General features: G+C 53.4%; 4 protein-coding genes across 8 annotated transcripts; 3 read left to right on the top strand and 1 right to left on the bottom strand.

Moving 5' to 3' along the window:
- The first annotated feature begins 443 nt into the window (after nucleotides 1-443).
- On the top strand, nucleotides 444-2519 carry LOC120831764 (peptidyl-prolyl cis-trans isomerase). Its single transcript, XM_040197512.2, has 5 exons — nucleotides 444-604; nucleotides 809-839; nucleotides 1239-1327; nucleotides 1411-1583; nucleotides 1650-2519. Exons 1-5 carry the CDS (start codon nucleotides 479-481, stop codon nucleotides 1783-1785), a joined length of 555 nt encoding a protein of 184 aa, XP_040053446.2. The 5' UTR covers nucleotides 444-478; the 3' UTR covers nucleotides 1786-2519.
- A 123-nt stretch (nucleotides 2520-2642) lies between these two features.
- Nucleotides 2643-4700, top strand: LOC120831776 (peptidyl-prolyl cis-trans isomerase 7-like). The gene is made up of 5 exons (XM_078088725.1): nucleotides 2643-3458; nucleotides 3622-3652; nucleotides 4067-4155; nucleotides 4226-4398; nucleotides 4488-4700. Exons 1-5 carry the CDS (start codon nucleotides 3390-3392, stop codon nucleotides 4618-4620), a joined length of 495 nt encoding a protein of 164 aa, XP_077944851.1. The 5' UTR covers nucleotides 2643-3389; the 3' UTR covers nucleotides 4621-4700.
- Nucleotides 4701-4767: 67 nt separating this feature from the next.
- Nucleotides 4768-8193, bottom strand: dusp26 (dual specificity phosphatase 26). Of its 3 annotated transcripts, none has more exons than XM_078088712.1 (4): nucleotides 7848-8193; nucleotides 7337-7514; nucleotides 6887-7098; nucleotides 4768-6598 (listed from the first exon to the last, which is right to left on the bottom strand). In XM_078088712.1, exons 2-4 carry the CDS (start codon nucleotides 7507-7509, stop codon nucleotides 6387-6389), a joined length of 597 nt encoding a protein of 198 aa, XP_077944838.1. In that variant the 5' UTR covers nucleotides 7510-7514; nucleotides 7848-8193; the 3' UTR covers nucleotides 4768-6386. The 3 variants fall into 3 exon arrangements, with proteins under 3 accessions (XP_077944838.1, XP_077944839.1, XP_077944840.1); XM_078088713.1 differs by having other exon boundaries at nucleotides 7869-8171; XM_078088714.1 differs by having other exon boundaries at nucleotides 7826-7966.
- On the top strand, nucleotides 7704-13398 carry ddx56 (DEAD (Asp-Glu-Ala-Asp) box helicase 56). 3 transcript variants are annotated; one of them, XM_078088687.1, is made up of 15 exons: nucleotides 7704-8331; nucleotides 8578-8737; nucleotides 9192-9353; nucleotides 9445-9599; nucleotides 9705-9875; nucleotides 10335-10425; nucleotides 10503-10744; nucleotides 10826-10963; nucleotides 11313-11426; nucleotides 11506-11600; nucleotides 11725-11798; nucleotides 12049-12138; nucleotides 12563-12668; nucleotides 12849-12952; nucleotides 13183-13398. In XM_078088687.1, the coding sequence occupies exons 2-15, from the start codon at nucleotides 8681-8683 to the stop codon at nucleotides 13249-13251; spliced, it is 1668 nt and encodes a 555-aa protein (XP_077944813.1). In that variant the 5' UTR covers nucleotides 7704-8331; nucleotides 8578-8680; the 3' UTR covers nucleotides 13252-13398. The 3 variants fall into 3 exon arrangements, with proteins under 3 accessions (XP_077944813.1, XP_077944812.1, XP_077944814.1); XM_078088686.1 differs by having other exon boundaries at nucleotides 7874-8318; XM_078088688.1 differs by having other exon boundaries at nucleotides 7934-8234.
- Nucleotides 13399-13488: the final 90 nt, after the last annotated feature.

The raw sequence follows: 13488 nt of genomic DNA, 5'->3' as shown, positions 1-13488 counted from the left end.
GAGTTTAATTTACAAATAAAATAGAAAATCAACAATGCAATGAAAATATAGACCTATGAACAATCGAATAACAAATATTCAGTGTAACATAAATCCTACTAACAAATACTAAATATGAAATGTACAGAAAATAACAGATTCAGAATGTAAACTAGTATTTCATATTGAGAGTTATTATCAATGATATTGAACAAGTAGTAGAAGGTTTATTGACTAAATAATGCACATGAAATGATGTCATATAGTTGAAAGCATCCACATGAGATAAAAAAAAAAAATTAAAACTGCACCTAACACTTCCGGGTGGGTTTGATTCTCACTGTTATTATTTACCCTTTTATTTTGCCATCTCATGACGTCACTCGCATCCCCACGCGCCCGTTGGTCCGTGCCGCCACCTCGCGGATCAGTCCGCACCCGCGATTGGCTACCGGCGGCCCCCACGTCACCGGGGCGGTCAGACCACCGGGATAAAGAGATGGAGCGCGCGCGCGTCCCCATCACAAACCGCACAGACGCGCACGCGTGCACGAACATGGGGAACCCCAGAGTTTTCTTTGACATCACGATCGATGGAGGCAACGCGGGGAGGATCGTAATGGAGGTGACGTCACATCTATAAATATTTAATATGTCAATGTGTTTAAAAAGGCCTCTGGCGGACTTTGCGCGGATGAAACGCCCGCGTGCTCTTTTATCTGCATGTTGTTTGATTAATGAGTCACATCCTGATTACAGTTTTTAATCATTACTTATTTCTCTAAATCTCTGTAAACTGTTGAAAGAAACTGAAAGAACTGTTTCACAGCTCCGGGCCGACGTCGTCCCAAAGACTGCAGGTATGTTGGACCCCCCCAACCACAAAGACACAAACTACTACAAATACATGTAAACGCTTATGAAACAACCACAAAGACACAAACTACTACAAATACATGTAAACCGAAAGAGACACAAACTACTACAAATACATGTAAACCGAAAGAGACACAAACTACTACAAATACATGTAAACCGAAAGAGACACAAACTACTACAAATACATGTAAACCGAAAGAGACACAAACTACTACAAATACATGTAAACGGTTATGAAACCACCACAAAGACACAAAATACTACAAATACATGTAACCCGAAAGAGACACAAACTACTATAAATACATGTAAAGCGTTATAATAGTGTTGTAACAGCCACAAAGAGACTTAAATGTCATGAAGTGACGTTCATTTCACAGAAAACTTCCGTGCCTTGTGCACCGGGGAGAAAGGATTCGGCTACAGAGGCTCCACGTTCCACCGGCTCATCCCCAAGTTCATGTGCCAGGTGAGGACCAGCGAGGGGGAGGAGCCTCACAGAGCTTCGCACTCCTTTGTGATTGCTGTGAACTTTTCTTCCTCTCGTTTCAGGGCGGCGACTTCACCAACCACAACGGAACCGGCGGCAAGTCCATCTACGGCGAGAAGTTCGCAGACGAGAACTTCCAGCTGAAGCACGAGGGCCCGGGGACGCTGTCCATGGCCAACGCCGGGCCCAACACCAACGGCTCCCAGTTCTTCATCTGCACCGACAAGACGGACTGGTGAGGGACCACAACCAGAGCCAGGAAGACTCCTGTGCTCCTCCTCTTCTTCCTTTCTCTCCGCAGGCTCGACAAGAAGCACGTGGTGTTCGGCAACGTGGTGGACGGCGCAGACGTGGTCAAGGCGATGGAGAAGCAGGGCACGAAGAGCGGCACCCCGAAGGCCAAGGTCGTCATCGCCGACTGCGGCGAGCTCAAGTAGCGCGACGGAGTCCGCACGTCCCCTTTATTAGCTGCGTCCTGACATGTGGTGTCTCCAGCATCGTCCCCTTTTTTAGCCACGTCCCGACACCCAGCATCGTCCCCTTCATTAGACACGTTCCGACACCCGTGTGTCTCCATCATTGTCCCCTTCATTATACACGTCCCGACACCCGTGTGTCTCCAGCATCGTCCCCTTCATTAGACACGTCCCGACACCCAGCATCGTCCCCTTTATTAGCCACGTCCCGACACCCGTGTGTCTCCAGCATCGTCCCCTTTATTAGCCACGTCCCGACACCCGTGTGTCTCCAGCATCGTCCCCTTTATTAGCCACGTCCCAACACCCGTGTGTCTCCAGCATCGTCCCCTTCATTAGACACGTCCCGACACCCGTGTGTCTCCAGCATCGTCCCCTTCATTAGCCACGTCCCGACACCCGTGTGTCTCCAGCATCGTCCCCTTCATTAGCCACGTCCCGACACCCGTGTGTCTCCAGCATCGTCCCCTTCATTAGCCACGTCCCGACATCCGTGTGTCTCCATCATTGTCCCCTTTATTAGACACGTCCCGACACCCGTGTGTCTCCAACGTCGTCCCCTTCATTAGCCACGTCCCGACACCCGTGTGTCTCCATCATTGTCCCCTTCATTAGACACGTGAGCCATTCTTTGAGGACCACGTTTCTGGATAAAACGATGTTAATGGGGTAAATAAAAGTACTTGAAAGCTTAATTTGTTTGATTTTTACTACTAATTATTTTATTTTATTTTTTATAAAACAATGACAAAATAATTTGATTGATGCCAGTCAGAAGAAAACCAGTTAAAATCCTCTGATAACAATATATATGTGTTGCAACCTAAATATATATACAGTTGACACCTTTGACCACTAGAGGTTCTTACAGGCATCACTTTTATATTACAGCAAAAGACACAAGACACAATCTCTATAATATCAAGTGTATAAAACGTTCTTTTTTCCTGTTATCTTTCCAGTCAAAGACTTCTGATGTGTTTGTTCTACGTTCTTACTGTGAGTCCTGTTGATCACGTCAGTGCAGACGTCTTATGGACGCAGCGGAAGTAAAAAGTTTCTGCCCCCCAACCTCTGCTTTTCAGCGCCGTTGCCACGGTGACAGCCCGCTGAGAGGCGGTGGAGGCTCCACATCTGGTGCGCGCCACCTTTAACACGTTCGTATCCAGTGAAGCGAAGGATGCGAATCGACATCAAACACAAACATCTGCAATGAACGCGTCTTTGAAGTATTTGCCGGCCGAGGTTCTAACACGTCGGTACACGACTCGGCCCCCATTTTCTGTCGCGGCTAGCCCCGCCCCGCCCGCCCCGCCCCGCCCCGCCCCGCCCCGCGCGCGTCCTGCCCAGCCGACGGCGCTTCCCGCTAAACCCGCCCACCTTCGCCCCCATTGGTGCGTCGTTGAAGCCCTGGAAGAAAGGCCTGTTCGCGATTGGCTGCAGCGAGCCTCTGACGTCACGGGCCGTATAAAGCCGGAGCGCAGCGGTCCTCCGAGGCGTTGTTCTTTCAGGTGCGTTTTGTCTCCCGTCGCCATCAGAACCGAAGCGCGAGCGCGTCTGCCAGCATGGGGAACCCCAAAGTCTTCTTCGACATCACCATCGGCGGGAAGCCCGCCGGCCGGATTGTCATGGAGGTAAGGAACCCGCCCGACTGCGCACTTCCTCACGTGACGTCACTGCGTGTCTGACGGTTCCGTCTCTTTTCCCTCGCTTTCGACCGCGCTTCACCCTCCACGCGCGCGACGCGCTGAACCCTCCGCGTGCCCCCACCCACCCACCCCCACCCTCCTCCTGCAGCTCTTCGCCGACGTCGTCCCGAAGACCGCAGGTACGTGCGCGGGAAGCCGCGGGGGCTCTTTGATTGGCCGACCGTGCTCACCTGAGGAGCCCGTCGGGCTGTGGGGCGAGGCCCTGGGGGGTGGGGTGGAGGTGGTGGTGGTGGAGGAGGGTGGAGGTGCGGGGGGCCTGAATAACCAGTTGCAGAGCCAGGTGAGCGCGCGCGATGCGGTGCAGGGCCGCGCGGGCTGGTGCGCAGCAGGAAGCGAGGCGGAGGAATCCCTCCCCTGCTGGGCGAAATACGCAATTATTGTCGAAGAGTCAAACCGCCATCACGCGGCTCCTCCAGGAGGAGCCGCACGAGGGTGACTCACGGCGGAGCGTCACGTGATCTGCGCACCTCCTCCTCGAGTACCGAGCTCCGACCCGTAACCTCTTCCCTTTGTCAAACGTGTGATGCTTGCAGAGAACTTCCGTGCGTTGTGCACTCACGAGAAGGGCTTCGGCTACAAGGGCTGCCCGTTCCACCGGATCCTCAAGGACTTCATGTGCCAGGTGACGCCCGTCTCCTTCACTTTACACCCCGTCTGAAGGGCTTCTGAGCTGACGCGTCTCCTTTTTTCAGGGCGGTGACTTCACCAAGCAGAACGGAACCGGGGGAAAGTCCATCTACGGGGAGAAGTTCGCCGACGAGAACTTCCAGCTGAAGCACACCGGACCCGGCATTCTGTCCATGGCCAACTCTGGGAGCAACACCAACGGGTCCCAGTTCTTCATCTGCACGGTGAAGACCGCCTGGTGAGCCACCCCCCCCCGGGACCCCGGCGCCGCGTCCTCCTCCCCCCCGGGTCAAAGGCGCCGCTCACGTCTCCCCTTCTCTCTCGCAGGCTGGACGGGAAGCACGTGGTGTTCGGCAAGGTGGTGGAGGGCCTCGACGTGGTGAAGGAGATGGAGGCTCAGGCCTCCCAGAGCGGCACCCCCAAGAGCAAAGTCCTCATCGCCGACTGCGGGCAGCTATAGTCGCAACAACCCGCCGCACGTTGTACCAAACCCTCCGAATACAATGATGCCGATGAGCTAAATAAATCAACTTGAGAGTTTCTGTGTGTCCGTTGTTTTTAAATGAAGTTTGTTTCTTGCCGCAACCAGAATTGAATCAAACGCACAACCGCTGACATGCATCTTTATTGTTTCACGTGCAGAACACACACAGGTTAAGGCATCAGCAGGAAAAAACATGTTCATCTCAAAGAATAGCGACACAGAACCACAGATCCAAAGTGCACCAACGGGGCGACAGCGTTTCCTGCTTGTTGGCGCTGCAGGTTCTGCCGGACTAACGGAGCTTCGTGCCTTCACGACGCCAAGAACGACCGCGTCTCATGGAACCGCCTTGCATGCGATGGCGGCCTGACGAGGCCCCTCGAGAACTTATGATGCGAATAAACCGACCAATTCAACAGTCACTTGTCGCAGAGCGGTTTGAGATTACTTGGAATGTGCATGTTGTCGGGTCGGATGAGACCGTTGATACCACGACGAGTCCGACTGAGATTCGCTTTTAAAAGCTTGAATCTCAAACCAAAAGATTGGAGGTCCCTATGATGACATCATCTGCCTCCAGCCTTTGTGCTAAGCTAAGCTAATCGCCTCGGAGCGACATCGATCTCCTCTGCTGACTCGGCGAGAAGGTCCTAAATGTTCACTTCCCCTCAAAGTAGGAATCCACCAATCGGCTTCTCATAGTTACATGTTTTGCGCCGCTGGACGTGGTTAAAAAGCACCGGAATGTGTGAGCGTCACACGAGGACCAGAGGTCAAACCAGTGAACGTTAAATTCCTCCACCTGTGATGTCAACTCCGTCCAAATGGACCCTCTTCTCCGCCGGGACAAATTTCAGATCGTCCCACTACAAATTGAAACGACACATTGAACACTGTACAAACACGACAATAACACAATCATTTGTAACACAATTATCTGTAACACAATAATCTGTGACACAATCATTTGTAACACAATTATCTGTAACACAATCATTTGTAACAATAATCTGTGACACGTAGCTGTGCTGGTTTCAGACCGGGGCCTCGGTGGTGGTTCTGGGCTCTTAATGACACTTGCTGAATGTACAAAGGTGAGTCGAGGGAAGACCTGCAGAGGCTTAGTACTGTAATTGGGGGCTACAGAGAATCACTTATTTCTGAGGGAGGGTTTGGACCACAGAGGAAAGCTGAGCCCCCGCCCGAGCGGTCCGGTAGGAGACCTGAAGAGGACTGGCAGCACGACGGGGGCCAGTGGCAGTGCTGTTGTCTCCATGGCAACCTCCTATTTGGTCTTTTATTGGATGCTGTACGCTGTAAATCACCTTAACTCATTGATGAGGACCCGGGGGAACCAGAACCAGGACTGAGAGGCAGACCGGGAGAATGAGAGGTTCTCTAAAGGGGGCCCTGGTGGGAGGACACACTACCCCTTTAGTCCACGGGGGGCGCCGGAAACCCCTCTCGTTTGAAGACCTCCAGTTTCCTGAAACAAGGAGAGACCCCCCCCCCCGAGGAGACTCGGTGTGCGGGTCCCTGCCGAGGCGTAGCTACCCAAGGTCCTGTTCTGCTTGGTTCTTCTCTGCTGGTTCAGTGGAGCACCGGGTCCACGTGGAATGGTCCGAAGTTTGGGTCAAAAAGATTCTCGTGGTCTCGTAGAAGAAGGACGTTACTGTGGATTACGACTCAAACACAAACTACAAGGTACAATTAAATAAAAACGTCTTTAAAAAGATAGAAATTTAGCTCGGGGGCGACGCCTTCCGGCTGTCCCTCAGGATGCTGTCCAGGCCGCTGAGCTGGCGCAGGAAGCCCCGGTTTGGGATGACGCCCCGGTGGTCCTTCACGGTCTTGATGGCCTCCACCAGCGTCAGGTTCTGTCGGATCATCAGGTAGGCCAGAACCAGCGTGGCGGAGCGGCTCACCCCCACCGCGCAGTGGACCAGCACCGTCCCTGCACACGGAACACACCGTCAGCCTCCTGCGGGAGCTTCATGGAGCGCTCTTCTTCTCGACATTATTATCTTTGACTTCCGTCAGAAAACAACCACGGGAGCATGTGATGGATTTAAAGCTCTGCTCGGCTTTACGGAGCTTCGTGGTTCCATTTCATCGGCTATCTGATTAAACTCTACGCTCCTGCGTCCGTCTCACGAGGAGGAGACCAAACTCGGAGCTAAAAGGGAGGCGCTTGGTTTGAGAACCCTTTGAATGGCTGAAACAGAGCCTTATTCAGACCGACCTCCGGCCGCCAGCGCCCGGTGGATGAAGTCGGCGGCGGGGTAGAAGTTGACGCTCATGTCGAAGGAGGGCGAGTCGTGGGCCTCGATGCCGTGGTAGGTCACGCGCATGTCGGCGTAGAACTCGGCGCCGCCGCGCCACTTGCTGTGTGCGCAGTTCAGGATGTGCGTGATGCCCAGCTTGGCCAACTCACGGCGGTCCGACGCCACGTCTCTGCAGGGTGGGGGGGGGGGGGGGGGGGTTAAACGACGACAATCCACATTATGCTGTTTTTACCTTATTAAACATAATTAAAAGAGCTCCATCTGCAGCTGCAACGCCACATTGTAACACAATATTACATCCTGCACAATGTGCACTTTCACTTTTGATCCCACGAGCGTTTCTGACCCGGAGGAGTACTTGTGCAGCACTGCTGTACTTGTACTGCAGTAACAGGTGTACTACTCACTGGTCTCCGATGTAGAGCCGCGGCCACACCTGGTCCGCGTGGTTGCAGGCGGTCTTGCCGGTGCACAGGAGCCGCTCCAGCTCCGACACCGTCACGGACACGCGCTCGGACTCCTTTCGGTTCGGAGACCGGGAGCTGCTCCGGGACCGGGAGAACCGGGACATGAAGGCCATTTAATCTGAGGAGGGGGGGGGGGGCATTTCATTACACGTTAAGCAATAAATACTAACGAGAATTAAACCGAATGAGGGAATATTATTATAATGTGATGACGGAACGTGAACCTGTGGCTTCATTGTTATGATCCTCAGCAGCGTCTCCGCGTGACCCAAACTACTAAATAAAGCCCGGTTCCCCCGTGCGCCTTATTCCTATTTACCGGAGGTTTGCTCTTATTAACCGGAGATTTTGTTCTTATTTACCGGAGGTTTTGTTATTTTTTTTACCGGAGGATGGTTCCTATTTACCGGAGGTTTTGTTGCTATTTACCGGAGGTTTTGTTGTTATTTACCGGAGGTTTGTTGTTATTTACCGCAGGCCGGTCGCGCGTCTCCGCGCTGCGGGGGGAGCTGCTCCGCGGCCATGTTGCCTCGCCGATGCGCGCTGCCGGCTGGGTGGGGAGAGGAGAGCCTCCTCCTCAGCCTCCTCCAGCAGACATCTTCTCAACAAGTCCTCCTCCAGACGCACGTGACCCCCACGGATCCGGGGTGAAAGCCGCGTGCGTGTGCGTGCGCGTGTGCGCGTGCGTGCGCAGATACGGTGTGTTGTTACTGGTGTTGTTGTGGTTTCAAATCCGCTGAAACGTGTTTCTTTTTGTTACGCTTAATTGTTAATGAGGCGCCAGTGCGACGCCACCTGCCGGCGGAATGCGGGGAAAGAAAAACACTCTCGCCGTGAGGTGCGTTCAGGTGGAGGAGGAAGAACTCGTACATCTCCACACTGTGAAGATAATCCTGCGTTGATCGTGGGTCCTACAGTGAATGTTGGTGCAATTGGTAAAATTGTAGTCTGTGTTCAGAACGTGACTGTTATATATTTAATCATTTGGTTATTATGACTACAGTTGTCTTAAAACTAGGATTTTACTGTTGTAGTTGGTTGAGGTGGAGCTCATTTTGAATTATTAGTTAATGATTATTTTCAGTATGAATTCATCAAATGATTATTTTCACCAACAATCAATTGATTTTTTGGTTGGAAAAAAAGGGAAAAATGAGAAATGTTATTTTCTTTTATCTTAGAACGAGTAAGTGGCTCGTAGGGGCGGAGCTCCGGAGGAGGGACTTGAAGGCCACGTGACGTCATATCCCTGCGACGCACGTGTGCGCGGAGAGAGTCGCGGAGATGGCTGCAGAAAGGCTTCAGTTCCATGAGATGGGCTTAGACGACCGGCTTCTAAAGGTAACGAGCCGCCCGACAGCAGCTTAACAACGGGTCGTTCGACGCGCGGCCGAACGGTTTAAACCCAAGAAAAGTCTCGCAAACGCGACGTGAATCCGGAGACGCGATCGTCTCGTGCGTCGTCGACCAACACAGACGTGAACACGCACGTTAGAAATACCTTTAAAAATACATAACACGGTTCTTAAAGTGTATAAAGGAGTTTATATCTTTCTCCGCGTGACATTTGAAACGTTGGTTTCCGATAGAAACGTGTGATGCTTTTATTATTTTATGTGTCGGCTCCAGGTAAATTATGAAAACACTCAAATACGATTTATTTGTTTAACAAAACCTTTCTAAAGTATCAGCTAAATCTACGCGGAGTAAAAGTACTGATGTGTCTCTGATGATATCGGTAAAGCGGCCGTTTGGCTGAAGAGGTGCCGGATCTCCTCTCGTTGTCGCCCCTCAGGCGGTTGCAGACCTGGGCTGGTCCCAGCCGACCCTCATCCAGGAGAAGGCCATCCCTTTGGCGCTGGAGGGGAAAGACCTGCTGGCTCGAGCTCGCACCGGATCGGGGAAGACCGCCGCCTACGCCGTCCCGGTCATCCAGCGCATCCTGGCCTCCAAACAGGTGAGGGGACAAGCTGGTGTCACCCGGCGCTGCTTCCTCCTCCTCCGGTCCGCTCACTCGTTCGTTCTTTGGGTCGGTGCGTTGTCTTCAGAGCGTCCGCGAGCAGGACGTGCGAGCCCTGATCCTGGTTCCCACCAAAGAGCTGGGTCAGCAGGTCCAGGCCATGATCCGGCAGCTGGCGGCCTTCTGCTCCAGGGACGTCCGAGTGGCCGACGTCACCGGAAAAACGGACCTGTCCGCTCAGAGGTCAGTCCCGCGGGTCGGGGGGTGGATTGTGTGTGTGTGTGTGTGTGTGTGTGTGTGTGTGTGTGTCATCGACACACGTACACACATTGACGCTGCTGTGAACAGGCCCCTCTTAATGGAGAAGCCCGACGTGGTCGTGGGGACGCCGTCCCGCGTGCTCGCCCACCTCGCCGCGCAGAACCTGGTGCTCCATTCGTCCCTGGAGATGCTGGTGGTCGACGAGGCCGACCTGCTCTTCTCCTTCGGCTTCGAGGCCGACCTGAAGAGCTTGTTGTGGTGAGACGGAGATCATAAACTCACGTTTACAATGTTTACTGAGGGAACAAATCCAGAGAGAAGTAGAGTCATTTCCTCATAGACGTCTATGGGAGCAGAGGAGTCGCCCCCTGCTGGTCACTACAGAGAAGTAGAGTCATTTCCTCATAGACGTCTATGGGAGCAGAGGAGTCGCCCCCTGCTGGTCACTACAGAGAAGTAGAGTCATTTCCTCATAGACGTCTATGGGAGCAGAGGAGTCGCCCCCTGCTGGTCACTACAGAGAAGTAGAGTCATTTCCTCATAGACGTCTATGGGAGCAGAGGAGTCGCCCCCTGCTGGTCACTACAGAGAAGTAGAGTCATTTCCTCATAGACGTCTATGGGAGCAGAGGAGTCGCCCCCTGCTGGTCACTAGAGGGAACACAGCCTGTATTTGGCTACTAAAACGAAGCCTTTGTGTGTTCTTGGTGTCAAACAGCCACTTGCCGAAGATCTACCAGTCGTTCCTGATGTCGGCGACCTTCACCGAGGACGTTCAGGCCCTGAAGGAGCTGCTGCTGCACAACCCCGTAATGCCGGCGTCCCGCTCCCACCGTCTCTTCAGAGGAGGCCGCTGCCTCACGCCGTCTCTGCGTGTCCCCCTCAGGTGGTCCTGAAGCTCCAGGGCTCTCAGCTCCCCGACAGCAGCCAGCTGCAGCAGTACAGCATCAAGTGTGAGGAGGAGGACAAGTTCCTGCTGGTCTACACGCTGCTGAAGCTGCGTCTGGTCCAGGGGAAGACGCTGGTCTTCGTGGGCACGGTGGACCGGAGCTACAGACTCAAACTCTTCATGGAGCAGTTTGGTATTCCCGCCTGCGTGCTGAACTCGGAGCTGCCCGTCCAGTCCAGGTGAGGCCATCGGCTCGTGGGTTTCGCCGCTCCTCTGCGAACGCGCAGCGCCGGTTGTCAATCAATCTTCTCCTGCTGCAGGTGTCACATCATCACGCAGTTCAACCAGGGCTTCTACGACTACATCATCGCCACAGACGAGCAGAGTCTGGCGAACCCGGCCGCCGCGCCGCCGGCCGGCAAAGGGAAGAAGAAGAGGAGCTCGGAGAGAGCAGGAAAGTGAGTGGAGGGAGACTCTGGAAGTGGTTTAGATGGTTCCCTTCAGAGGTTTGAGTGAACGTTGTGTAGAATATTTGTATCCTGTTACCTAGATGTCAGGAAGCTGTAATGTTTGATCCCTTCAAAGGCACCAGACTCCATTCACAAAAACAGAGATTTTACCTCTCGGAAAACGGCAGTAGCTGTTTATATAAGTCACATGTCACACATCAACACTCACTGACTCACTGACGGAGTAAAACGAGTGCGTTTCTCACTGGAGTCTGGTGCCCTTATGAAGACTGACACCGGATAAGATGATCGACAGTAGGGCCTTTTAATCTTTGACGTGTCATCGATGTCTTCAAAGGTCAAAGGACAAAGAGTTCGGGGTCTCCAGAGGGGTCGACTTCCAAAACGTCGCCAACGTCCTCAACTTTGATTTCCCCTTGACGGTGGAGTCGTACATCCACCGGGTGGGGAGGTGGGTCCTCCTTCCGTTCGCTCCGCCGCGCTGCGTTATTCACCAGACGCTGATGGTGTTTTTGTATGTTTTTGGTCAGGACGGCGAGGGCGGACCACCCCGGCACGGCGCTGTCCCTGGTCTCCCACACCGAGCTGGCGCTGCTGGCCGAGGTGGAGGAGGCGCTGGCGGGAGGTAAAACAAACTAAAACAAGTGTTTAGGTGTTTAAGAGTCTGTAGCAACTGGCGCGCTGCTCATGAGCAAGGCACCGCGTCATCCGAGCAGCTGCAGTAAGATCCTGGTGTGTGTCGTCTCTAGATAATGCCGACTCTGTTCTCAAACCGTACACGTTCAGGATGGAGGAGATCGAAGGCTTCAGGTACAGGTGCAGGGTGAGTGACATCATCATCATCATCGTTTCTTCTGTGCCGCGCTCACATGACGTCGCTCACATGACGTCGCTCACATGACGTCGCTCACATGACGGCGCTCACATGACTGCGCTCACATGACTGCGCTCACATGACGGCGCTCACATGACGGCGCTCACATGACGGCGCTCACATGACGGCGCTCACATGACGGCGCTCACATGACGTCGATCACATGACGGCTTTTGTTGATGAACCGCCTTGTGTGCAGGACGCCATGCGCTCCGTGACGAAGCAGGCGGTGAGGGAGGCCCGGCTGAAGGAGATCAAGCAGGAGCTCCTCAACTCGGAGAAACTCAAGGTGAGTGGAGGGGGAGGTGGTGGATGAGGATGGAGGAGGTGGAGGAGGAGGAGGAGGTGTGTGGATGGAGGAGAATGATGATGGAGGAGGATGATGATGATGGTGTGTGGATGGAGGAGGATGATGATGATGATAATGGTGTGTGGATGGAGGAGGATGATGATGATGGTGTGTGGATGGAGGAGGATGATGATGATGGTGTGTGGATGGAGTAGGAGGAGGTGTGTGGATGGGGAGGTGGTGAAGGAGGAGTGTGGATGAAGGAGGATGTGTGTGGATGGAGTGGTGAGGATGACGAGTGTGGATGGAGGAGGAGGAGGAGGATGACTGAGGAGGAGGTGTGTGGATGGAGTGAGGAGGTGGATGACTGAGGAGGAGGTGTGTGGACGTCGCTCTGTAACGAGGCGTGTCGGTGTCTTCTCAGACGTATTTCGAGGACAACCCCAGAGACCTTCAGCTGCTCCGACACGACAAAGACCTCCACCCTGCCGTCATCAAACCCCACCTGAGGAACGTCCCCGAGTACCTCGGTAGGACACCAAGTACCTCAAGCAGAATCGTCTACATTGACCTTTTAAATGCTTTTAGTTTGCAGAGTAGAATGTCAGGTACCTTCATAAGTACTATGTCGTAGAAGTACAAAGTACCTCATGTGTGTACCGGAGTCCTCGTAGAGACGTTAACCCGTCCTCTTCCCCGATGTCCTCCAGTTCCTGAGACGCTGAAGGGCTGCGTGAACCCGCTGTCCGCCCGCAGGAGGAGGAAGACGGCGCTCCGATCGAAGCCGGCCGGAGTCGTGAGGAGCAGCTTCAAGGTGAGAAGAACGAGTCTGGGTGGACGTACGACGTGAAACAGCAGCTCCAACTCGTCTGACTGTTCTCAGATGTTAAAAATAAGATGACTAAGCTCACACGGCACATCAGCTCACAGATGTTTCTATAAACCAAACATCTGCTAGAAAAGTGTGTGTGGAACCTTCTGAACCTTTTAGCCTCCACCATCATTGCTTTAGTGGTAACGGTGGTTTGATCGCTCCTCCTGTAGAAGAACCTCGGTGGGAAGAACCCTCTGAAGAGCTTCCAGTACAGCGGGGCGAGGAGCAGCCGGTCGTAGCCACGGAAACCGGCGAGCGCCGAAGCCTTCGCCAGGAGGACTCGTGAGGATTTGACGGACGCGAGGAGTTCAGTATCTGTTCTTATTTCTGATGAATGTGTTGTGGAAACATTGAGGATGTTGTTAAAATAAAGTGATTTCTTCTTACTTGTTGGTGTTGCTTTGGGGCCATGATTACTTCACAGAGTCGCCCCCTTGTGGCCAATGGAGAGAATGCAGCCTCAACACATGAAGCTC

Source organism: Gasterosteus aculeatus, chromosome 14, assembly GCF_964276395.1.
Source record: "Gasterosteus aculeatus chromosome 14, fGasAcu3.hap1.1, whole genome shotgun sequence".
Taxonomy (NCBI): Eukaryota; Metazoa; Chordata; class Actinopteri; order Perciformes; family Gasterosteidae; genus Gasterosteus; species Gasterosteus aculeatus.
Note: the sequence above shows the minus strand (reverse complement) of the source record. Positions and strands in the feature narration are given on the sequence as shown.